Here is a 26152-nt window from a genome sequence, read left to right on the forward strand (position 1 = left end):
AGGGCAGACCCTGCTTGTCTCCCAGGACTTGGCAATCCAGCTGTGGGGACACCAGGGTAAGAGTAAAGAAATGCTTTAACAGAGAGCTATGAACAAAGGGAAAGGGAGATGTGATTCCAACTGAGGGATGGATGCAGATCAGGGAAGCATTCGTGAAGTAGCTATGCTTGAGCTCAGCTTATAAATAAGTAGGATTTCAACAGCAGGAATAGGGGAGAGAACATACAAAGCCCTGGAGGCCAGAAGAGGTAACAGGCTATCTGGAGGGCTGGACTCAAGGCCAGTACCTGTGAGAGGCTGAACAAATGCACCCACACCCACACACAGTTCACTGCACACACAGCTTCAGGGTATGAGGAGAGGGGAAGTGGAGGGAAATGAGTCTGAAAGATCAGGTTGAAGCCAGATCAAAGGAGCCTTCACACCGTGCTAAGTGCTAAGTGTGGCTTTGTCTTGCAAGCAACAAGGAAGGAAAGAGAGCAGGGCCCAGTGGTGGCAGGGTCCCCAAGGGTCTGTACAGCTCAGTACCTGTAAATACAACACCACAGCCAAGACCTGTGAGTCCTGCAAACAGCAACATTCGGTGCCTCCCTTGCAACCTGCCCTAAGAAACACCCCATAGGAAGTGTTCTGCCTTGTGCTGACCTGTTCCGTCAGCCTGTTCCTTCCCCACTGCTGGGAAGCAGCCGCTTTCTGTCACAGGCTTCCTAACTACCACATTGCTCCATCCCCCTAGATCAGAACCCCAACCAGCTGGAGAAGGTCCTCAGTCCTTCTCCTCCCATTTCCAAACACACCGGTTCTTCGCCCGCGAAAGGGACATGCAGGCCACTGCCAATGAGACACGTGCTCTGTCTCCCCGTCTGTAAGGCGGGTGGATGGTTCTGTCCCAGCTCTGCATTCTCACCAGTGCCTTACAAGCAAGGGCAGCCTCGGCTCTGCAGCCAGCCGTCCTGGAGCACTAGACACACAGCCCTGGGCTGGCTAGAGCATGGCTATTTCTGCAACTGCAGCAACACCCACAAACCAGCAGTCCCAGGGAACGGCCTGGGATCAGCTGCAGCAGGAAAACACATCTCCAGAAAGCCTCGCTCCACCCTCTTCTCCACAGCGGCCACACGTCGACGATGCAAGTGACAGTTCAAACTGAGAAGTGAGAAGCTCCTTGTAAGAGGACCGTCCTCTGAGCTTGACTGGGCAGGGCCGGGGGCAGCGCGGGCAGCAGGCGCTTCCCAGCGGCCCCCGCCTAGCGGGCTATTTGCACCACAGAGGATACAAGGCTGCAATAAAGTAGAGGGACACTGGACTAAGCTTGACCTCTGGCTCCTCCATTTTCTAGTTTTGTGACCTTGGGGAGATTCTGTAAAGTGGAGTCACCATCTTCCTAGCTGTTCCCCCCTAAGGGGCCAGCGAGTAGATGTGGCAAAAAAAAAAAAAAAAGTCCAGGCACGTGGTCAGCATCGGGGAGGATCAACAGGACAATGCTGGAAGTCAGCCCAGGGACTGGAGGGAGCCAGGCAGGCCTCACTCCTAAGGAACTAAGGAACCTAATGGGAAGGCGGCATGGGGACGGGGACCATGCAGGAGCCGGGACAAGCCAGCCTGGCTGTTGGGCCAGGAGGCTGCAGGCCAAAGGCCTAGCTGGGGCTGCGGTGGGGGCCATGGCTGCACCCTGAGCCTGTAGGGCCTGGGTGTGAATGGGGTCACAGATGGAATGGAAAAGGCCAAATACACACATCACGTGGCCCCTGGGCCAGCCACAGAGAGGAGATGAGCACAGATGTAGGCCCTTGGATTTCTACAAACCAGCTAGCTTCAACTTCGCTGCCCAGACTTGCTTTCTGCCATCCTGCCTGTATGGAGCCCATGGGCTCCAGCCAAACTGCCCTCCTCCTGGGCCCTGGACCCAGCCCCACCTTCTCCTGCCTCTGACCTCACTCGGGCTCTTCCCTGAACGGCCCTCCACAACCTCAGCCCCAGGACACACCAGTCCTCTCCCTCCCTGTACCCTCCAGAGTCCTCAACCTCAGCCCCCCTAGGGCAGCAGGCTTGCGCCTGGCTCCTTTCCGCACCCCCAGTGCCCAGCAGGGCCTCGACAGAGCAGGCTCCAAACAACAGCTATGAGCTTCATTTTTATTTCAATGTAAGGAAAAGGTATTAAATGAACCACACAGGTTCTGACATCTACCATATCAGTACACACTCCACGGTCAGAGCGCCAGCCCGAAGCCAGGACCCAGCGCTGGGGCCCCAGGGAACAAGGCAGTTCCTCTTACAGGTTCGTGAGGGAGGTGGCTATCAACCTGAAATGCCACCAGCTGATTTTCAGGGAGGGCGCTGCCAGCATCAATCCACGTTTAAACAGACTCAGTGTCACTCGACATAACTCATCCTTTTCATCCTCTTGGAAGTGCAAACCTGTTAGGAGACGGACTGAGATGCTCACAGGCGGCAAGGTATCGAGTCCAGGAGACCGTTCCTTCGTTAGGGGCCGGACACCACAAAGACAGGCAGCCCTGGAGTCCATCAGTGCCCATGGGACACCCAGGGACAGGGCAGCTCAGCCATCAGGAACCACCCAAGGTTTGAGCCCAGTCTCCTATTCACAGGCTGTGACAACCTGGGCATGAGTTTTTCCCTGTGCCTCCCCTTTCCTCCTGTAGAATGGGGATGGAAACAGTATTGACCTCATGGAGCTGGGATAATTACACAGCCAAGCTCTCGGAAGAGTGTTGGCCCATGCTACACCTTCATTCAACATGAGCTGTGTTATTATTATTACAAAATACATTTCTGTCATCGTTCATTTAAACTGAAACAGAGGAAAACAAAGGTGTTAAAGGCACTAATGACACCAGCCTTTGCTGGGGAGATGAGCTGGGAGCCTTCTTTGTTTACGTGCAGATTTGGAGCTGACCCCCACCATCCAGGAGGCCCTGGTGCAGTAGCTTAAAGACTAATAATAACTTTCCAGATGTGGGTACAGCACTTTATTTAAGGCTTACACAGACCTTCAAAAACGTGTAAGACGCATGATATGATTCTCATTTTACCACTGAAGAAAACAAGGCAAAATTTCAGAATTCCACACATAATTCTCTATCAAAACTGTATATTCTGATGAACAAGGGCAGAAGTAGCTACATTCTGCAAACTGAACCTTCCAGTTAATTGAGTTATAGGGACACTGAATCTTAAGGCGTCTTATCCAGAAAGACCTGCTAGCGGTGGAGACGGTGGGCAGGTGTCCCGGCCAGCACGGTCTCAGGACTACGTAACAAGGACGGTGCAGACAGGAATGAGGAGGACCAGGGGGCATGAAATGGGAACAAGGAGACAGCAGAAGCTCCGGCTGGACAGACGATAGCTGCGGGGTGTGAAGCTCAGGTGAGGAGAGGGACATCAATGTTTCCTGGATGACACTGGGGCCTCAGCAGCCACATCTGCAGGCAGATGGCTGTGTCAGCTCTGTGGACGGAAAAAGGGGGAGGGGGTTCCTCCCAAAGTAGGACTGAGAAAAAAATGGGGGGGGGGGTCCATGAGTTTTGGAAGGACTGCAGTCAAATTTGACCAAAAATCTCAGGAGAAATTGTCCCGTAAGCGGCAGCATCAACCGGACTCTAGAAGAATGTGCCTGCACCAAGAAAACCAGACTCTCAGCCCCCAGCATGATAACAGCCCATCTTTTACTCGCCTCGCCAGCAGTAACAACCCGGGCAGAGGGGCTGGTGTGAGGGCCTCGCAGCCGCACAGACTGCTGAGCAGTGCGTTCTGTGGCCCCCACCTCTCCTTATTTTATAGCTGCTCACTTAGCACTTGTGCTTGGTGTTGTTCTAAGCACTGGACTAACAGTAACCTACTCAGCCTCACAACCCCACCCCCTTGAGGAAGGTCCCGTTTTACAGAAAATGCTCCCCCCCCGCCCCCCCACCCCCCCCCCACCCCCCCGGCATGGCAAGGTCAAGAGATCAGCTCAAGCCCTAACCGGTTTGGCTCAGTGGATAGAGCGTCGGCCTGGGGACTGAAAGGTCCCAGGTTCGATTCCGGTCAAGGGCATGTACCTTGGTTGCGGGCACATCCCCAGTAGGGGGTGTGCAGGAGGCAGCTGATCGATGTTTCTCTCTCATCGATGTTTCTAACTCTCTATCCCTCTTCCTTCCTCTCTGTAAAAAAATCAAAAAAAAAAAAAAGAGAGAGAGAGAGATCAGCTCAAGGTTATGGCAAGGCTGGAATTCAAACCCAGGCAGCCTGACTCCAGCCCATGCCCTTCACCTCTCCACTAGGCTGCCTCTCGGGGTCACCCTCAGCCCAGGGCTGAGAGACAGGAAGGAAGCGGCCCGGCTTCCCCAATCCAAAAGGCTGGGCCCTTCCTCCTGGCAAATGCTGGCATGCACACCCGCTCCCCAGACCCTCCTGGCAACCAGACTCCAAGGACCCTGTACATTGCTCAACAGCTCTACGCTGAACTCCATGCAAGGGGAGCTCAAGTTTCTCAAAACCCCTAGAGATCAACCCAGATGTATACCAGAGACCTGTATGGGTTTAGCTCATTTTTTACTCCAATATGATGTTGAAGCTAATTTTTAGGGGACAACAGAAACAGTAAGGTCTCAAAACAGTTACACAGAAATCCCCCCACAGCGGTGACAAATGCCACATGACCACGAATCCCAGCTGTCAGGAAGCTCTAGGGAGCAGAGGCCCTTGGAGCTAATAGCTGTGAAAATGTACTGGCCACACTTGGCAAGAAGTCCAGAAGGTACAGGCCCCCACCGAGAAAATAGGAAGAGGACAAAACAGCTCTCAGGACACTATGGTTTGGAAAAAACCAACAGGACTTTCTGTGTCCCCACATGGTCCTGTGGTTTGACATGGCCAAGCCAGTCCACCAGAGAATAGATATGACACAACCACAGGGAACCTTCTGTTTTTTCCCTAAAATGGAAATGGGAGAACACAAGTGAGGAGAGAAAGCAAGGGACTGTGATCTGTGCAGCCCGATCTTGGGAAGTCCCTGCATCTCTGCTTTCAGGGATCCTCCAGGCGGCTCCCAGCAAACTCAAATATTTCCTCCACGCACTGACAGCCCCAAAGCTGTCTTCTTCTGTGCCTTTCTTCTCCAGCTGCCCCAGACATCCTGGGAACCTAGCTGGGGCCTGTACCTAGAACAAGAGCATGCCCCTGGCTGGCCACTGCACTGACCTTAGAGCATGCCCCTGAGCTGAGCTGTGTGCACAGGCCAAGGCTCAGGCAAGGCTTGGGCAAGGGGGCTCTGTGCCTGGGAGTCCGCACAACTGGTGTCCCTGCAATGGACAAGGACAGCCCTCAGCAGCTGGATGGGCCTTCTACAAACTGGGACCCTGGCTTCCCAGGTAAGAAATGTGTGTCCACACAGCTTTGCTCCAGAGAGGCCTCCTTCCTGCCTCCTGGCGCCAAACTCGGAAAGGGAGAGCTTCCTACCCATACTCCAACCTGCCGGCCTTCAGCAGTGGAGTGTCCTTCCTTGGTGGCGGGAGAAGGGGTGTGTGTGTGAGGGAAGGGCTGTGAGCCCAGATAAAAGAGGACTCGGAGGAAATGAGAGCCTCTCCACGAATCTGAATGCCTGAAGGGCTTCACGGGAGGGGGAATAGGACGCACACATGTGCCGTGTGGCCCGAGTATAGAAGTGGGCAATGGGTAGAAACTACAGGGGAGCCCTTTTCTCCCCTTTTTACGTAACACACAGAAAAACATTCCAATGAACTTGTCCAACAAGAAAATGATGAGGCCTGCATTATAGGAAGCAACCCAGCTGAGACCTGATAAGCCAGAGACGCTGTAGGGGGATTGCATGAGAAAAGATGCCATCAGAGGTCTCTCCTGCTCCTGAGATTGTCGTTATATTAATAAATCTATAGCTGTCTGTTAGAGTTAGGAGAGACATTGCAGTTCCTCATTTTATAAAGGAGGAAACCAAGGCAGATGGGAAGTGACCTGACTCCAGCCATGGGGGTCTGTCTCTCCATCCTCTCACCAACAAGGTCACTGGGCAGGGTGAGGGATGCTGATAACCATTTCAGTGGGAGGAAAGACGCAGCCGGAGAGGGAGGGAGGGAGGCGAAGTACGGGTGGTTTCAAGGTCCAAGAGCGGACACACACTGAGCAGCCCCACACCTCCCAGGAGACAGGCTGGCTCTGAACACAGCCTGGGCCTCACACCAGGAGGTGAGACCCATGGGAAACAGCAGGCTGCTTTGGCAATAAATAGCGGAATGGGATTCCTGTAAGTTAAGGAGTAGATGTTGAAACTTCCCAATGACACCACAGTAAATCTTTCCTATTATCTCAGATGGAGGATGGAGGATGGGTGGATAGAAGGAAGAATAGAGAGAGGGAGGGAGGGAGGGAGGGAGGGAGGAAGTGAAGGAGGAAGAAATTACTCGAATGCTTCTATATGGTAAGAGAAGTTTTAATCCAAGTCAAGTTGCAGATATACAAAGAAGAAGAAAAAAGTGAAGCTCACACCCTCTAGTAGCTATAAAAGCAGGCCCTCTCTGGTGTAAAAGCTGTGAGTAGCCTGACTGGACACAATTCACACCACAACCTGCACCACTGAGATCCCCCAGTGCGCAAAAGCCCCAAGAAACAACCTGAAAGCAGCCATCCACAACTCCCTTTAATCACACACTCATCACAGCATCGCCAGGGACGTCTGTGCTGTGAGGAAAAGTGACAAAAACTATTTTGCTGGAGGGACCCACAGGGTTGGAGCAGAAGTCCAGTCTTTGCCAAATGTATCTGTGGATGGAGGTGGGAGGGCAGTTTGTATGGGATTCCAATGCCAACATAAGCATGCAGGTCTCCTAAATGCTTTAATTTAAAAAAATGGAGAAAGACTGTGATTGTCTTTAGCACATAAACTAAGTATATGCTGTAAATACCCCAAAAGGAAACTCAGTGACCCAAGCTGTGGAGTGGCTGGGTGTGAGGCTGCAAAACCTCTCCAGCTCTGCTGTTTTACCATCAGGAGATAGAGGGCAGGATCTAGGAATCACCCACCTGGCATCTCCGATGCACAGAGGTCAGGCAGGGCATTGAGGCCAGGACCCGAGTTCTAGTCCTGACCAAGTGACCGAATGCCCCTGGGCAAATCTCACCCACCCCAGACTCTTCTGCAAAACCGGAATAAAGCGACCTGCCTTCCTACTTTGCTGAATTAGTATGAGGAGCAAATGTAAAACCAATCTGCAAACGCTGAGCACTGTTCAAGCCAAAGGGACTGCAGCAGTGTTCTAACCATTGGCAGGAGCAGGGAAGCTACAATGAGAAGCTCACAGCACACACCTGAGTTGCTGGAAAGGCAATGGCTTCTAAGGGGCAGAACATGGTGTGAAGTGACAGAGAGGGGACCAGGCCCCCAGCATGAGCAGCGGGAAGGAAGCAAGGTCTGAAGGTGCCACTAGTTTTGGGAGTGTGGCCACAGACTCTTTTATAGGGTGCTCAGACCCTCAGCTGCAGGTGGGCCCACCCTCCAGACTGTTATGTTCTTGAGGGCTTGGCCTGTGGCCAATTCAATAAACCTAGCGCAGAGTAGGTCCCCAACAAGTACCTGGGGAATTCTTTTATATATATTTTTGGCCAGCTGCCTTCTGTGCGCCCCCTACTGGGGATAGAGCCCACAACCCAGGCATGTGCCCTGCCTGGGAATCGAATAGTGACCTCCTGGTGCATAGGTTGAGGCTCAACCACTGAGCCATGCCAGCCAGGATATCCGGGGTAGTTCCTAACAGCTGAGCTGTTAAAGTCACCAAGACAGCTTGGATAATCTCAGATTTGCTGAGATAAGAGGACAGGGACCACCTCCCAAAAATACACCCAGGACTGAGGCCCAGCTCATGTTTATTTCCTGAGGTCGTCTTTACCTCGGGTAATTCCAGGGCCAGGCCACAGGGGTGGTAGCCACAGCGGGGGGTCTGGGTTTCCATTCCATTCCCCTCCCAGAGTCGGGCTATGCTGCCTTCACCTACAGCCCCTGCTGGTGTCTCCCAGATGAGGACCCCTCTCAGCTTCTGGAAATTCTATCCAGGAGGCACAGACAACATTTCCTACCCCGTCCAGGGAGGAGAGCCTTCCCTGCAGGCCCTCTGGGTGCACAAAGACACACAAGTCAGGCTCTCTGGTCACAGGCTGAACGGGTGCGGTCCTGCTGGGGTTCTGAAGTGTGACTAACGCACACAGAAGCAGCTTGGGGAAGTTTTTGAGTCCAGCCAAAAAATCAATGGTGAAAACAAAGCATTTACACTTTTGAAAGGCAACTACCTCACCTCCACTTCTTTCCCTTGATACCTTCTATGTGGAATGATGGCCAGATCCCAGTGGTTTGCTCCTGAAATAAGCACATCATAGTCTCTATGTAGCATTCACACCATCCAATAGAGAAAGCCTAATCCTACTCAGCCCAGGGCCAGGTCACACACGGCTCATGAGCTGATGTGGGCGACCAAGAGATGTGCAAGGCAGGCTTGGGAAGATGCATTTATGGAGACAGGGACACTTTTACTCTGCACCTTGAAAGTCCAGTCAAAAGCCAAACTCCAGCCAACAATGACCCAACACTCCTCTCCTGGTTCTAGCAGAAGATAGATCCAAATACTGCCCACCGCAGCAGTATTTCTGACCCTAAATACCTCTGCCTTTCACAGCTGCCTTTCCCTCCATCATCCCTTCCCCACCCTTCCCTACATCGCCACCTGAAGCTGAGGGTGATTACATCACAGGTGGCTCAGGACAGTCCTGGTTTACACTTGTGGTCCCGGTGCGATTATTAATAGCATCCTTTCTTCACTCTCAAAAGTGTTCTAACTTAATAAATTCATAGTAAAATTAAGTGGTCACCCCACCCATACTGTACACCCTCCCAGGACTATTTCTCATGTTTATCTTAAATTGCTACAGGTGGGCAGATCTAGAAAATGGAGTTTTAAATGGCAGGACCTAATTCAGACTGCATATGCCTTCTTTTCCTCCTTCTCTCCTTTCCTTTACATTTTAGTCCCCATTTTGTTCCAAATGGAATTTATCTCAGCCAGCAAAGATGCCCAAATGCATTCTGTAAAGAGTCATAAGCTTGCTACAGGTGGACCAGATGTTTGGCCCTAAATTTTCTATTAGTGAACCGAACCAAAAAAAGGATATCTAGTTAGTTGTACAGAAGGAGAAACCAATTAATTATTCAGGAGAAATACAAATATTTGTGACGCTTAGACCAGGGAGAGATGGGCCAGCAAAGAGGCCACTGCATGTCACTAATGACATACCCAGGCCAGGCCTGAGCAGACGGCAAGGTCTGGGGCTGCGGGCGTGGTCTTCCGGTCACCTCTCTACTCACACCTCACATCTCTTCAGCTCCTGTCAAAGGCAGGAGGCATCATATAGATCAGTGGTTTTCAACCTTCCTAATGCCGCGACCCTTTAATACAGTTCCTCATGTTGTGGTGACCCCCAACCATAAAATTATTTTCGTTGCTACTTCATAACTGTAATTTTGCTACTGTTATGAATCGTAATGTAAATATCTGATATGCAGGATGTATTTTCATTGTTACAAATTGCACATAATTAAAGCATAGTGATTAATCACAAAAACAATACATAATTATATATGTGTTTTCCGATGGTCTTAGGCGACCCCTGTGAAAAGGTCGTTTGACCCCCAAAGGGGTCGCGACCCACAGGTTGAGAACCGCTGATGTAGATGATCCAGGAACACGGGGGCCCCATAAGCACGCCGGGTCTCCATGGGTCCAGCGCTGCCCGGGCTTGTTAGGAGGCAGCACTGAACAGACAGGATGGGGAAAGCTGTTAACAGGCAACTGCCATATCTCTCCTGGCCTGCCCTTCTCCTTCCCTCTGCCCTTCGGTTTCTCTCCCTACTTCCCTCCCTGTCTAGACCTTCAATCTCCCCAGAGCACCTTCAGACACTGTGAGCAGTTCAAAGATGTTCTTACACACATTAAAGTTAAAGTAGGTGCCGACTCTTTCTTTTCTTCCAAAGTTACATTTCTGGACAAGAATTATGCTTGGCCTGAACATGTTATTAGGTAAATGTGAGATTCGTTAGAAAAACATGTGATGGAATTTTACGTTACCAATAAAAATCAACTACTTAATGAAAGAAAACATTTGAGAAAACAAAGTTTGAGCATCCAAAAACTGTCACCATCAGCATCCAAGGACCAACCAACCCAAGCCTTCAAAAGGCCCAGGCCAACTGGTGGAAGCATTTGGTTTGTTTTCTGCCTCAATAAACTTTTTTAAAAATTGATTTGAGAGAGAGAGAGAGAGAGAGAGAGAGAGAGAGAGAGAGATATGGGGGGAGGGAGAGAGAGACATTGATTTGTTGTTCCACTTATTTATGCATCTACTGGTTGATACTTGTATGTACCCTGACTGGGGATCGGACCTGAAACCTTCACATATGGGGACGACACTCTAGCCCAGCGGTTCTCAACGTGTGGGTCGCGGCCCCTTTGGTGATCGAACGACCCTTTCACAGGGGTCGCCTAAGACCATCCTGTATATCAGATATTTACATTACGATTCATAATAGTAGCAACATTACAGTTATGAAGTAGCAACGAAAATAATTTTATGGTTGGGTCACAACATGAGGAACTGTATTTAAAGGGCCAGAAGGTTGAGAACCACTGCTCTAACCAAATGAACTACCCAGCCAGGGCTTGCCTCAATAAACTTTTAAACCCAAAATCTCAACCCAGCAATTCTTGGGCTGAAATCAGTGCACCATTGTTTTTTGTTCAGCCAGCAGACTGTTGGCTTGTCAATATTTAAAAATCAGGAGCTTTTACATTAACAACATAGATTTCTGGTTTCTCTTGGGGAAAAAGGGGGGGGGGGTCTGGCAACACTGGGCTCATATTCATGCAAAATAAAAACATCAGACTCCGCAGTCAAGAACCAGGGCATAGATGGGTTTTCATCAATTGCTTTTCCTCCTCTCTTTCACAATTCACTTTTAAATTTTTAAAATCTTGTATTATTTCCCGGAGGCATTTACTTGAAATTAAACTGCTCCAGGCAGCATCCTGAGTTTCTGAATCACAGATGGCCTCTTCTTGTGCCTGTAACAATGTTGTAGTCACTGGGTCATCTCTTCTCCTTTTGAGAGCCTAACTGGATGCTCTTTCATGCTAAGGTTTTTTATAGAAGAACCATCTGATCTTGAATGTGATATGGTGCGTGGACTGGGGACTGGGGCTCCTCTTGTCTGGTCTGTGCAGGTGGCTATAGCTAATCACTTGCAATCCAGATATTTTATTTCACCCACAAATCTCTCCCAGATTCTGGAAGGCCATTTCCGTCTCCTCTGCAGCAACAAGGCCTCAAATTCTCTCTCTACTCCTTGTATTCGAGATTGTATTGCTGGATCATCTATATGATGCCTTTTGCCTTTGACAGGAGTTGAAAAGATGTGAGGGGTGAGTAGAGAGGACACCTGGAAGACCAAAACCACATTGCACCCTTCCCAAACCCTGCTGACATCTTGGCAGGAAGGAACACGCAGAGGAAGTGGGGTGCCTTGCCTCTGTTATTCCTTCTGAATAATATGGCTCACCGTTACATCTTTACCTTGCTTAGACACTGCTTCCAGGCTCTCAGAAAGCTGAATACCAGTGAACTGCAGTTACATTATGATGAACACAAACTGCTACAGAACCAAGTAGAGAGTTACAATTATAGTGCCTTCTTTATGGTCCTAAATTCAAGGTTCTTGAGTCAGTGGAGATAAGGTGGGCCTAAGCAGTTAGGGAAAGGGTTTTCCTTGCTTATACTCTGTGCAGATACTGAGCTTGATTTTATTAAGGGAGACACTGTTTCCTTACAGGGCCAAGCAGATCAAGTGGAACCAGAGAAGCAGCCAAAAGTACTACCATTGGCACCTCACTCCACACTGACTGACAGTACTGAGGCCTCATGAGCGTCTCTGTGAGTTCACATTCCTGAAGGCCCATCAGCACCGGCTGGCCTCATACTGAGAGCTTGTCTGCAGAGGCAGGGATGCAGCAACTGTCCAGGTGAGTTATTACACACTAACAATACTCCTAAACATTTAATTATCTAGGAGATAATTAAATACATACAGATAGTGATAGGAAAGTCTCTAGGACAGAGACACCTGGGAAGGCCTGGATCAAAGCATTCCTAAGGGTTCCTTGATGTTGGGTGTCAATTCTGCACCCCCCCTTTCCCCCCCCAACAGAAGATCACAGGGGTTCTCTCTGACCAACAGTCAATGGCTCTTTTAAAGAAGTACCCATCCCAGCCGGTGTGGCTCAGTGGCTGAGTATGGACCTATGAACCAGGAAGTCACGGTTCGATTCCTGGTCAGGGCACATGCCTGGGTTGTGGGCTCGGTCCCCAGTGGGGGGAGGGAAGGGCATGCAGGAGGCAGCTGATCAATGATTTTCTCTCATCATTGATGTTTCTATCTCTCTCTCCCTTCCTCTCTCTGAAATCAATAAAAATATAATTTTTTAAAAAAAGAAGTCACCCAATGCAGGAGTAACAGGTAAGGTTTATTGCTAATTCAAGTCCAGTTTGAAAACTTGATTTTTCTGCAACAACCACTTCTGCTGCTAACCTGGGAGCAGAGGGCCTGGGGGCTGCATATCCATTTCACTAATCACCTGCAGAAATGCAGTCATGTGGCTGAAATGTGTACCCGAGGCGGCCATGGAGCTATATTGAAATTCCCCTCACACGGGGCCAGTCATGCTGAACTCAGTCCTTTCCACACACTGTCACAGAAAATCCCTCTTGTACATATGCCCCCTGTGATTCAACTGTGCTATTTTGTTTTCCCCCCCAGGAGATGTTTATAGATAAGTCCTTTTTGCTGCCCAGATTGTAAATGAGGTTCTCTCAATGCGATGTTTATTTGGCAAAAGAAATAAGTTAGAGCAATGCACACCAGGACGGTCCTCCCAGGCCCATCATCCTTTGCTGTGCCTCGTTCGGAGCACCTGCTCAGGCCCACCTCCAGGGGAGCAATCAGGGGAGGTGGCCCTACCAACAAGGCTGCGGGCTTCTAGAGAACAGGCTCAGCCAGGCCCGCAGCAAACGCCCACTGCATGAGTTTTCTCTTTGGGCACAGAGCCAGGTCCATCTAAGTACACTTCCTGGAGGCTATGTCCGCACAGCGAATCCCACCACCCTTCCAAAAAACCTTCCAAAGGAAAGACAAAAGCCTGGCTTACACACTTCTTAAAGTTCTGAAGGCAAAATATTAAACTGAGGGTGATGTGGGCAACACAGTGAAGTTGACAGTTCCTACAGCCAAGCACTGTTAGGTTAGGGGGCAGAAATAGAATACTGGGGACCAGCTATAATTGCAAGGAATATTAATCATGCTCTGTTAACCGTGATTGTTTCGTTCTGATTAAAGACGGCACATTCTAATCTGGCTGGAAGTTGCATGTGGGACCTGGGAGCTCACCTGGAAATGCAGCCCATCCTCCCCATCTGGGAGCTTCCTAGTATCATGAAAAGATTCACAACCTTGTTGCAGAAATCGGAGCTGCTAGCCCTTTCATATCACCAGCCCTTTGAAGACCCCCTAGTCCTTTGCATATTGACAACCCTTTGAAGACCCCCAGCTTTTGCATACCCACAGACCTTTGCAAATCTCCAGCCTGCATTACCTGTTAACTGCCCATTTGACATACCCTTCTGCCTACTTCCCCACATAATCTTTGTCCTTCTGCCCAATATAAACAGCTGGCTTATGGGAGGTGGGGGGGGGGGCGGGTTTCAGAGCAGATTTTTGTGGATGACCTGCTGCTCTCCCATACTGCCGGCAGTATTGGAATAAACGCTCATATATCATTCAACCCTGTCTCTGCTTAATTGGCTCAAGTAGTGACAGGCAGCCGGACCCATTGATTGTCCAGTTACAGCATCATCATGGCTCATCCAGAGGAATCTCCAAATAGCAATAGACTGGGTGTGTCTGCACTTTTGGCATTTGTGTCTTTACTGAATTTTATCTGCCCTCTCTCCCCCCGACATTACAATCTCCTTGAAAGCAAGAGCCATTCTTTCTTATCGTCATAATTCCTCAAAGCACCTAATCCTGTGGTTCACACACATGGTGAACACGATAAAAGTCGAGAATAACAATGTTTCCCACAGATTGTTTTTAAAAAGTGTGAAAGCAATTTCCGTAAGAACACCGGTGACAGGACTATGGACCTTCCTTAATGTTGGGCCAACACACTGTTGAGGAAGCATCCTCGGAATCAGCATTTGTTCCTTCATGTATTCAACACTCATCCATTTCCTCACTCGTTCTTTCAAGAGACATCTGTGTCAGGTACCAGGTCTTTTGTTCCGGATTCAGTAGAGCCAAAGCACTCATAATGCGCAGGAAGACAAGAGAACAGGAGTGAGCTGTGTTTTCAGGCAAGGGGAGCTCCTCACACATTCACCAGGACCTCAGCACAGTCTTCCGCGGCCTCCCTGAGGCCCCCCGCCCCCCCCCCCCCCCCCCGGCCTTCTGAAGGCATCGGGAGTTCACAGCTCACCCGGGGGCACAACCACAGACGGAACAGCTACATGAACAGAAACACAATTCCACGCGGGTTCCTCCGTAGACAGCGTTTTCCTTTTAAAACAGTTTCCCAATGGTGTCACTAAAAAATAACAACCGCAGGGTAGATATTTTTATCTCTACCACTGGGCAGGTATTTCTCTCCTCTTTTATTAGTGGTTCCTGTAGGGGCTCAATCCCTGCCTCCAGGCTGCACAAACACAGCCAGCCCCGTCTCCTAACTCCCAGGGAGTGAAGGAATACTGGGCTTCTTTATCAGTCACTGTGTTCAAAGGTGACAGGTTTTTCTCTCTCCCACTCGGATTTCACTCTAATTGAAACGGACAGTTCCATCTTGGTTAATTTTTTAAAAAAACACCCACAGGAATAAGAGCCAATAAATTCATCCTCAGGTGTCAGAGGGAAGAAGAGAATCTGCTACTTTCAAGTCCTCCACTTACTCATCCTGAAATGATGGTGACAGTCGGGTTCTCTTACCAAGTAGAGCTTCATGGATGGTGAACAACAGACCTGAATTTATACTGACCAGGGAACCTTCCAGACAAGAGAGTAGGACATGATTATCCTGACAGGAGACAGTCTGGGGAGAGATGGAAAATTCAGGCTGGCTGGACGTTAGAGCCACGTCTGACTATTTTCCTCCCTCACACGAACTGAGAGCAGCCTGAGGAACCTGAGGAAGACAGGACCCCATGCGTTCATACAGCACTCCTCAGCTCCAAACCCAGCAATGGTAGCTGGACTTTCTTTTTTTAAGAATGGATTAAAAATGACATGTACAGATGAAATGGTAGACTGTCTGGAACTTGCTTAAAAATAATGGAAAGGGGGTGGGAAGTGGGTGGAGCAGAGATGAAACAAGGTTAGCCAGGAGCTGATCATTATTGAAGCTCCATGAATCCTATTTAATAAAAGAGAAACATGGTAATCAGCGTACGACCGCTACCCTTCCCATTGGCTAATCAGCAAGATATGCAAATTAACTGCCAGCCAAGATGGCGGCCGGCAGCCAGGCAGCTTGAAACTAACATGAGGCTTGCTTGCTTCAGTGACGGAGGACTCCAACGTTCCCCGCCTGCCTTGCCGGCCTCTGAGCTTGCAGTTTAAGAAACATTGTAACAAATATAGAAGCTAACCAAAACCCCAGAAACCTGCTTTCAGCGAGCCCGGGATCTCAGAGCTGGAGTTATACATTGTTTCGATTATAGAACCCAAACAAACCAGATACCTTCTTTCAGCAGCAGAGGCCTCAGAGCTGGAGCCAGAGCTATAGCTGGACCAGAATAAAAAAAAAAAGAAAAAAAGGAGCAGCTGGGAGCTTCAGTCGGCCTGAAAACAGCCCTCAGCCCCTCACCCAGACTGGCCAGGCACCCCAGTGGGGATCCCCACCCTGAAGGGTATGTGACCAGCTGCAAACAGCCATCATCCCCTCACCCAGGCTGGCCAGGCACCCCAGTGGGGACCCCCACCCTGATCCAAACACCCTTCAGGGCAAACCAGCCAGCCCCACCCATGCACCAGGCCTCTATCCTATATAGTAAAAGGGTAATATGCCTCTCGGCACCGGGATCAGCGTGACAGGGGGCAGCGCCCAAACCCCCTGATAGCCCTGCGGCTCTGTGTGTGACAGGGGGCGGGGCCACAACCTCCCTATCCGCCCTGCTCTGTTCATGACAGGGGAAGGCGCCCCAACCCCCTGCTCAGCCCTGCTCTGTGCCTGATAGGGGGGAGCTCCCCAACCCCGATTGCCCTGCGGCTCTGTGTGTGACAGGGTGCAGCGCCTCAACCCCCTGATTGGCCCTGCTCTGTGTGTGACAGGGTGCGGTGCTCCAACTCCCCCCCCCCCCAACGGGCCCTGCTCTGTGTGTGATGGGGTAGAGCCATAACCTGCCCATCCGCCCTGCCCTGAGTGTGACAGTGGCGGCACCCCAACACCCTGATCGGCCCTGCTCTGTGGGTGATAGAGGGTGGCGCCCCAACCCCCTGATCCGCCCTGCCCTGTGTGTGACAGGGGGCGGTGCCCCAACTCCCCTATCGGCCCTACTCTGTGAGTGACAGGGGGGAGCTCCTCAAGCCCCTGATCGGCCCTGCTCTGTGCATGACAGGGGGGAGCTCCCCAACCCCCTGATTGACCATGCTCTGTGCGTGACAGGGTACGGAGCCCCAACCCCCCTGATGGGCCCTGCTCTGTGCGTGACAGGGTACAGAGCCCCAACCCCCCTGATTGGCCCTGCTCTGTGCATGACAGGGTACGGAGCGCCAATCCCCCTGATGGGCCCTGCTCTGTACGTGACGGGGTGGCGCCGCAACCTCCCCACAGACCCTGCCTTGAGAGTGACAAGGGGCGGTGCCCCAACCCCCCAATTGGCCCTACCCTGAGCGTGACTGAGGGTGGCATCGCAACCTCCCGATCCGCCCTGCTCTGTGCATGACAGGGGGCGGCACCCCAACTCCCCAATCGACCCTGCTCTGAGCCCGACCAGGGGCTGCACCTAGGGATTGGGCCTGCCCTCTGCCACCCGGGAGCAGGCCTAAGCCAGCAGGTCGTTATCTCCCGAGGGGTCCCAGACTGCGAGAGAGCACAGGCCGGGCTAAGGAACCCCCCCGCCCCCGAGTGCACAAATTTTTGTGCACCGGGCCTCTAGTATAATAGTGAAGCACCCATACACCGTACTATTTTGGAAAGTTTCCATGGCTTACACTCTGTGCACCTCACTCCACACCAAGTGACAGTACTCCCCTCCTCTGAGCTCTTGGGTTCTAGTAATAAAGGGCTTTTAAAACTCCCAGCCAGAATCCTGGGCTACTTGTTTTCTCTTTGTAACCCTGGCAGTTTCTGTTCTGTAAATACCTTAGGATATGTACTAAAAATATAAAAACCAGCCTGCATAGAGGCTAAATTCACGATGCTGTTTTCCTCAGGGGAGGGAGGGAGGTAGGGAGGGAGGGAGGGAGGGAGGGAGGGAGGGAGGGTAACACTGCACCAACACCCTGGCTGCAGGAGTCCAGGAAATAAAGTGTCCGTCCAGCCTCTTTGCCCTCCACAAAGGGAGGAAGGCTCCTGTGTCAGGGAATTCTTCAAACATAGGAAGGGAGTTCAGATGTGGAAGAGTCAAAATATTAGCACTAATTATGCAAAGTTATCAGTAGCTCCAATTTTCATAGTGTCCGGGAACTGAAACTCGGAGGTTGGTAAGTGACTTCTCCACGGTCACAGAATTAATAAGCGGTGGAGCTGGGCCTGGGTACAATTGCCACCAACACTAGGGAGTCCTGCTCTGGGTCAGGGACTATAAATACGTTGTCTAAATTAATCCTCTAATTACTTCTGCATATACAGTTATATAGTGCTATAACCTGTTTCTCAGCTAAAGAAACTGAAGTTTAGCCCTGACCAGTTTGGCTCAGTGGATAGAGCGTCGGCCTGCAGACTCAAGGGTCCCAGGTTCGATTCCGGTCAAGGGCATGTTCCTTGGTTGCGGGCACATCCCCAGTGGGGGGTGTGCAAGAGGCAGCTGATCGATGTTTCTCTCTCATCGATGTTTCTAACTCTCTACCCCTCTCCCTTCCTCTCTGTAAAAAAATCAATAAAATACATTTAAAAAAAAAAAAAGAAACTGAAGTTTAGAGAGGTGGGAAGACTTGTCCAAGGTCACACAGATATGAGTGACAGGCGGTCTCAATCCATCCTCCTCCCCCCTCTGCCGTAGTCCTCACTTCCTCCCCAGTTCCCCTGAGAGCCCTTCGCCGTCCTAGGAATGGATAAAGCAGCCTGCAGATGAACCGGACATTTGCATTCCAAGCCTCTGGAAGGAGGCTAGGCTGGCAGAGACGATGCCAATAAAAACCACGTGGGCCGAAAGGTGAAAGAGTGGACACAATTAACATACCTAACACAAAAGCGAATTCCTGCCTCGTGGTGCCTTATCAGCAGCTGACAGGATTCGCCTGCTGCTTCCCCTCACCATGGGTTTGAGCTCCAACCAGCACGCAGCGGGCCTGCGGAGCCAGGAGAGAATGAACCGGAAGCCCAGCCCCCCCCCACCCCCCAGCTCCCATTCGGCAGCTCCTCAGCTCCTCAGGTGGCCAGCTGGGGACACAGTGACCAAACCAAGCGCTGTGACCCCAGCTCCTCAACACACTCTCACTCTGACACACATTCTCGCTCGTGATTACACACACATCTCTCAGAGACATTATCTCTCCCTCTCCCTCTCCCTCCCCTCCCCTCCTCTCTCTCTGCCCCTCCACCCCCCACTCCCAGCTCAGCAGGAACCCGGCGGCCTGAATCTAAGCCACTGCCAGGCTTCCTAGCCCCAGTGGCCACCCCAAGCCACAGGCAGGCCTCCAGCTCCTGCACAGTGTGACCCTCATGTCGCCCCTCAGAGACTTCGATCGGTGCCTCCCACTCCTCACTCTCACCCATTTCCCACTTCGGTACCCTTTGTTCCTGCTCACTCAAGGATCTTGTAGAAAAGCCACATCACTTGCTTCTGCTAAAGAGAGAAGATTTTAACTCTTAGGTAGGGGTAGGGCTGTCAGACTTAGCCAAATAAAAAACAGGACGCTCAGTTAAATGTAAATTTCATTTAAGCAACAAATAATTGTTTTGTATAAGGATGCCCCCATGCAATATTCAGGACATATATAATTCAATTTAACTGGCTGTCCTATATTTTAACTGGTGACCCTACACCAAACATGTCAAACTCAAAGGCTAACACGGGCCAAATAAACAAGTTTTAAGTTTATGTGGGCCGCAAAAAAACAAAAGCTTCAATTTTCATAGACACGTAGGTTTATTCTGAAAAATATAGTATATAAAAAAAGAACAAGAGCAACGATAAAATTAATGTTTTCTTCCTGACACTTGGCATCTCTTCTCTGCTATCTTTCCTACTTCGGGGGAAATCTTGTTCACTGTGATTACTTTTAGAACTGACCCAAGGTGAATGCCAGTAGTCCTGGATCTGACAGCAGACTTATTTCCTTTCCTAATTGTAAATAACTGCTCACACCATTACATTGGCTGGGCCCCAAAAATCTTCGTTGTGGGCCGCATGCGGGCCGAGAGTTTGACATGCTTGCCCTACATGATTGGCGGTGCGGGGGCTGGGGGGAGGAGAGGTAGAATAGGAGGTTCCCAGAAGAACGACACATCTGGAAAGGAAAACACAAGAAGGAATTGTGAGGATTACAGAAGGGAAGGAGGGGACCCACTTCACTAAGGGTCTCTTTACCCCAGAAGGTTTCCCGGGTGTTATTACATTTGAGTTTTCTGGTGATTCTGTGCATTACACAGAATGAATTTATCCCCCTTACAGATTGAGAAAAAAAAACATGATTAGGGAGCAAGTGACTTGTAGCGCATCCCATGGATAATTCATAAAAGGCAGGCCTGTAATCCGGCGGCTTCCCGGTACAGCCCGAGCGCTATTTCTCCTCCGTACAGCTGCTTCACTGCTTTGTAATTGTTACAGGCTGTACATAAAGAGGGCCCGACAGTTTTCTTTCGTCTTCTAATGCAGTTGTTACTGAAGTTAGCCAGATATTAATAAAAGGAAGGAAGCAAAGGAAGTCAGACATTGTTGAGCCTAATGGGCTGGGGAGCATGAGCCTGTTTGCTTGATGGCCAAAGATTAACACCCCTCCTGTACTGCATTAAGCACATGCACAATAGAAGTCAAAATGGCACAGGGGGAGGTGCTGGACCACAGAGGCCTGTCTGTCTAGCGTGGGGAAGGAATCATTGGCTAGGGGGTGGACCCATCAGAGGCGCCAAAGTTTGGGAAGTTGATTCGTTATTTTCAAAAAATTCCTGGTTCTTCCCAAGCGAAGATGATAAAAAAAAAACACCAAAAAACAAACAAACAAACAAAAAAAACAGAGGAACAAAGAAGCACGCTCTCTCCCCCCCCCCCCTCTCCCCCCCTCTCTCTCTCTCACCCACTAGTAACACAATGGCCACATTCGTTAGCATGTTCTCTGCATAAGCAACCATGTGGTTAGGCCACCTGGGGCCCACAACAGACCACCCCGGCTCCAAAGGACGAAGCTTCAATAGGAAACAATCTCTGAACACTGCCCTATGTTTCAGCCTTGAAGACAAGACTGGATTTTTTTCTATGGCAGGACAGATGGAGATAGGACGCTGGAAACCTACGAGGGGAGCTCCTTTGATTTTGCATCAGAAATAAATGCCGCCACACCACGGTCTCCCTGCTTCCCTGGAGATCCCGTGACACAGCCTGCGTTCCACCGACAACACATGCATAAGAAGCCAATTCAAAACGGCATCCTGGACTCACACATATTTACAAAGCGCAGCTGTCCACTTACAGAGACCATTCTACTAACAGAGAGACCACCAGACCCGTTTCTCCTCTTGGCCACTCATCCCAATAAAGCACATCACCAGCAAGGACCTGATTGTGATCTAGTTCCCTGACACAAAGGGAGAGAAAAAGTCAAGAAAGGAAGGGCAATGTTTCACTCAAGATGACCACTGCTTCCCAGTTTTCAGATGAGGAACGTCCTGGGAGATTTGACTCAACACTCTTAACAGGGACCCACGTTTTAAGAAAAGGCTCCTCTATCCTAGCATCCCATGATCCATCATTTTCCAAAGAACACAGTCGGTTTGGTGTTCATTTGATAAAAAAAAAAAAAAAAAAAAAGTAAAGAAAGAATTTGTCAAATGGACAGTGGGCAATGCTTCTCCCCCCGCCCCCTCCAAGCTCCTGACACTCAGCACACAATGGAGGGGAAATGGCCATAAACATGACTCAATATGTGCCCTTTTGAAGTGGAGTAACTGTCGGACAAGTGACTATAAAAATAACACTTTGAGGAGATCCAAATTTAATTCTGCTTAGTGAATTTCCAGATCAAAATGAACTCAGTTAATCTGTCCAAGTTTTGCTTTTGTGCTGTTTTGTTTTGTTTGCTTCTAAAATTGCCTTTCTTTTCATAGATGCTAGCAGACTCCACTTATGACAGAAAAGGACTTGCCGGCCGCACACACCATCACATAGGCAGAGCGCATGGCTGTCAGACAGCTGCCAGTTTCTCAGGAGTACTCAGGGGGTGGCGAGCACCCCAGCACCTGCAGTGGTAGGCAGGGCCGGGCAGGGGTTCCCCACAAGCTGTGATGGCCAAGTCCAAGGGCACAGGGGCTGAGACCGCCTGCTCAGGAGAAGGGCCCAGCTCTGTCTGTCCTTGCTTGGGTACTGACCACTTACTCCTTTCTATTCCCCCCTCTTTCTTCTCCCATTCCTTCCCCACTTCCCCCCAACACACACAGCCATACACAGGCTCCAGAGCAGCAGACAACTTAACACGTGGTCTTTCGGGCCACAGAGGAGTCTCCAGTTTTCTTGTGGAAGAGGGCAAAGAGCCATACTCCATCCCCTGCCTGCCCCAGCCAGCACCCAACCATTCCCACCCGCAGGACGTTCGTTCAATGGCAATTACCAGGGCCAGGGTAGTGCAGATTAGGGCAGGGCAGTCATCTGGAGACTTAATTAAGGGCCGTTAGGAACATTCCAGCAGGGGGAGAGGGAAGCGGGAGAGGGAAGCGTGCAAGGAGGTTTCCTTTTGTGTTGAGTGTAAGTGTGAGTGTGAGCCCTGCAAGCGGCGCCTTGTTGGACTCCCCAGCAGTCCTGCAGCAGAGGGCTCACCTCGTTAAAGACTGCAGGTGAGAAAAACTCAATTTCATTTTGGATCTAACATTGTTCAGAGATTGCTTTTGAGAAGGCCAGGCAATTAAATCATTTTACTCTTCACAGTTTATAAAACCTAAATCTACAGAAAACATAAATTCTGGCCAATTCAAGTTTAGTGTGATCAGGTTTCCATTTACATTACATGAGAAGACTTCAAAGCAGGGCCTGACGGGATCACTGCTCCAACTGCATTGAATACTCAGCCTGGCTTATTCATTCCAGGGCACTGGCCCCTGTGGACAGTGAGGGGCGCACGAGCAGAACTTCAGGACAGAGCAAAGGCCATGAGGGTGGTGGGGTCAGGAGAGCTGGGATCACAGTCCCCAGAGCTGGGGGCAGAGCTGGGACAACCACAGAGGATTGGGGACTCCCAGGTCAGTGCTCCTGCCATCGCCTCCTTTCTTTATCAGCGGTTCTCAACCTGTGGGTCGCGATCCCTTTGGCGGTCGAACGACCCTTTCACAGGGGTCTCCTAAGACCATCCTGCATATCAGATATTTACATGACGATTCATAATAGTAGCAATATTACAGTTATGAAGTAGCAATGAAAATAATTTTATGGTTGGGTCACAACATGAGGAACTGTATTTAAAGGGCCAGAAGGTTGAGAACCACTGCTTTAAATCAAGACCCCAGACTTGTGACTCCAGGCAACTTGTGAGAGGACTCTGTCCAGTAGAACAGCCCAAGGCCCGGGAGTTATCAGTTCCTTCAGAGGCCTGGCAGGAATTTCCTGTTATGTGATCTGGGTCTTGCAAATGGCCACAACCAAGCTGAGGCTGCCCCTTCTTCCCCTCCCCCTTAGGAGAAATGACTGCTCTTAGTCACCAGTTGCCTGCAGGGCTCCGAGGACTGGGCCCAGCTCCAAGAATGCCCAAAGGAAGCCAGCATGAGGGTCTGCTCAGAGAACAAAGAGCAGGCCAGCCCAGGGGACAGTGAAATCCCACCTCCAGGCAGCTCAGCTCTGGGTCAGCTGTGGCTCTGCTCAGAGGAGTAACAGTCAGCAACACGGAACCCTCTGGACGCAGGGCCATGCGCCTAGTTGTTATCAGAAACCTGGAGGTGCTTCTGGTTTTCTGTCATGTGTTTTTTTCAACCGTAAAAGACATATTACACACAAAAACATACATGCACACACATGCACAGCCACCAGGCAGGGAACTAAAGGACTGCAGCACTCGAGGCAATCTCCACCCATGTCCCCATCACTCCCCCAGCCCCTCCGGCGGTAACCACCATCTGGCTTTTGGGAATCATTATTTCCTATCATTTTTACTATTTGTGTGCGCATCCCTGAAGATCGCAGTTCAGTCTTGTCTATCGCTGTACAGTTCACTACAGCTACTTACTGTTTGCTCACTTTGTTTCTAATAGAGTATTCAATTGCATGGATATGCTTCATCTATCCATTCTGCTGTCCGTGGGCATTTACATTGTTTTCAGGTTTTGGCGACTACAAACAATGCTGCATGAGTATTCTTGAACATGTCCCCGGGTCCTCAGGTGCTGGAGTTGCTCTGTAACCACACTTGACAATAAAACACTGCATCGTGCAGAACACACTCTTCACCTCACCTAAGCAATGACAATCTCTGTTCCAAAGCTGTGCTGCCTTTGCCTCCCCACAAGACACTGGGAAGCCCACCTGCTTATTATACAGAGGAGCAGCCCCTGTGACTCAGAGGCCAAGAAAGCCGCATCCATCACCAGACTGTCAGGTTAAAGCTCGGTCCTAACACCGCCTCTGTAAGACAAAGCCCAAGACTTTAAAATCCTGAGCTTAACCAGAACCAACAACTAAAACGACCGAGCTTTCCAAACTCCCCCAAAAGAACGAGATGGCATCTCCAGTCCAGAGCATACACACCTGCCCATACTATGAACTGTAAGTAATAACCACAAATGTGTCCCTAAGAGATTGAGTGCAGAAAGACTGCACGCTGATTAATCCCAGTTGGCACGAGTGGCAGGAGAGGGGGGTGAAGGGTGAGGAGGGGTCCTGGAGGCGCCCCGGCCTCCACGCACCTGTACACCGGCTGCATCTCTCTCGCGATGCCAATGATGGCGCCTGGCAGGAAATTGTCAAACTCCTCGAACAATTCCCGGATGTTGGTCTTGTACTTTAGGTCTAGGTCCAGCTGTATTATCTGCAGGATCTCTGGAGGAAAGAAAAAGACAACAATAAGACACAGACACGCATCCTGGGAGGCTCGGCTATTTATAGAAAATGAGTGGAAGGTGCAGAATGGGGTTCTGGATTATTCTTGCTGTCCCTGCAAAGTTAGCGCTGGAAACACAGGGCCTTCCTTTGCCAGCAACCCCCTCCGCAAGATCAGAAGTCTCCAGAAACAAATGTCACATATCTTTCCTTCCAATTGTAGACACATTTTATTTTAATCCAGGTGACCATATGCTCCAGTTAAGGCCTACTGTCCCAGTGTAATTGTCAACAGCGCACCGTTTCATTCTCAAACACATCTTACAGTTTATGGACACCCTACTTAAAACTGAAAGCATACAGGTGTTGCTCTTTGGGGCACAGGTGGTATATGACCCACGGGATAGAGGGGTAAGAACTGCTATTGTCTTAAGCTCTCATAAGTACATTCTGGAAACCTAAACAGGTATCAAGTCAGACAAAGCAAGTCTCACAATGACCTGGCACGGAAGAGCTGTTGGCTTCCACTGCCTCCAGATAACTCAGGAGCGAGTAGGGAGGAGGGGGGTGTTGACCAAGTTCATTCTCGCATCCTTCACCTGACCAAGCCTGTCTGAGACCCCAACTGTGCTGAGGACCCAGCCCTAAAGGAGAGACATGCGGTCACTAAAATCAGGGAGGGAGAGACTGATGCTGACATGAAATGGAAAAGGGACTGGGGGAGCTCTGAAGAGGGGATTCTCGGGGTTAAATGATGAACAGCGATAATAGTACTTGGTACTAAGGAGAAGGCCTAACTAATGGGAATCAGACCACACGCGCGTAAGGTGCAGCTCTGCTGCTACTGCCGAATTTTGTAACCCTGGGGAGATTATTTTACTTCTCTAAGTCTTAGTTGCTTCATTTGTTGAAGTGGGAACAATACTATGTGCCTGGTGAGACTGAGATGTCAAGAAGATGGGACAACAGTGGGAAACATCACCTACACAGGCTGTGGAGGCTACAGGGGCCCAGGGCTTGGAGAGTGGGAGACTTGCAGAGGGAGGCCTGAGGCAGTCTAGGAAAACAACATGCTGGCCCTCAATGTGCGGGCAGCATGGAGAGGGGATGCAGCACCACCACCATCCAGGGCATCAGGGCTCCCACCTGGCTCTTCACCAGCCTTTTGGCATCTGCCCACGGCAGAGGCCCCAGCTGCCTGAGGACAGGCTGCCCCCAGGCGCCCTCTGAAGACAGGCACCCCATCTTTGGTGTCTCAGCCTCCATTCACTCAGTACAAGGCTTGGAATCCCGTAAACACTGAGGAATGTTTGTGGAATTTAAGTGCCATTCTCTAAATTAGCTTATGAAGAAATCACAGCTTACTATTTAAGAAAAACTGATTCATTTGTTCCTCACTCTATTTTCCTTTGTGATGCAGAAACAAAACATGAGTTGACATTCTACATGAGTTTCCTGAAAAAGAAAAAAGTTATAGGAGATGCCCAACTGGTATGGCTCAGTGGTTGAGCATCAACCTAGGAACCAGTAGGTTATGGTTCAATTCTCAATCAGGGCACATGCCCAGGTTGTGGGCTCAATACCTAGTGGCGGGGGGGGGGGGGGAGTGCAGGAGGCAGCCGATCAATGATTCTCTCTCATCACTGATGTTTCTCTCTCT

General features: G+C 50.2%; 1 protein-coding gene across 2 annotated transcripts in view; it reads right to left on the reverse strand.

Moving 5' to 3' along the window:
- XXYLT1 (xyloside xylosyltransferase 1) overlaps positions 1-26152 on the reverse strand; it is a 163773-nt gene that overhangs the window by 47976 nt on the left and 89645 nt on the right. For both annotated transcript variants that reach the window (XM_059687443.1, XM_059687444.1), the window contains exon 3: positions 24360-24492. In XM_059687443.1, the coding sequence (XP_059543426.1) occupies positions 24360-24492 (133 nt within the window). The remainder of the gene's footprint in view (positions 1-24359; positions 24493-26152) is intronic.

Source organism: Myotis daubentonii, chromosome 3 (genome assembly GCF_963259705.1).
Source record: "Myotis daubentonii chromosome 3, mMyoDau2.1, whole genome shotgun sequence".
Taxonomy (NCBI): Eukaryota; Metazoa; Chordata; class Mammalia; order Chiroptera; family Vespertilionidae; genus Myotis; species Myotis daubentonii.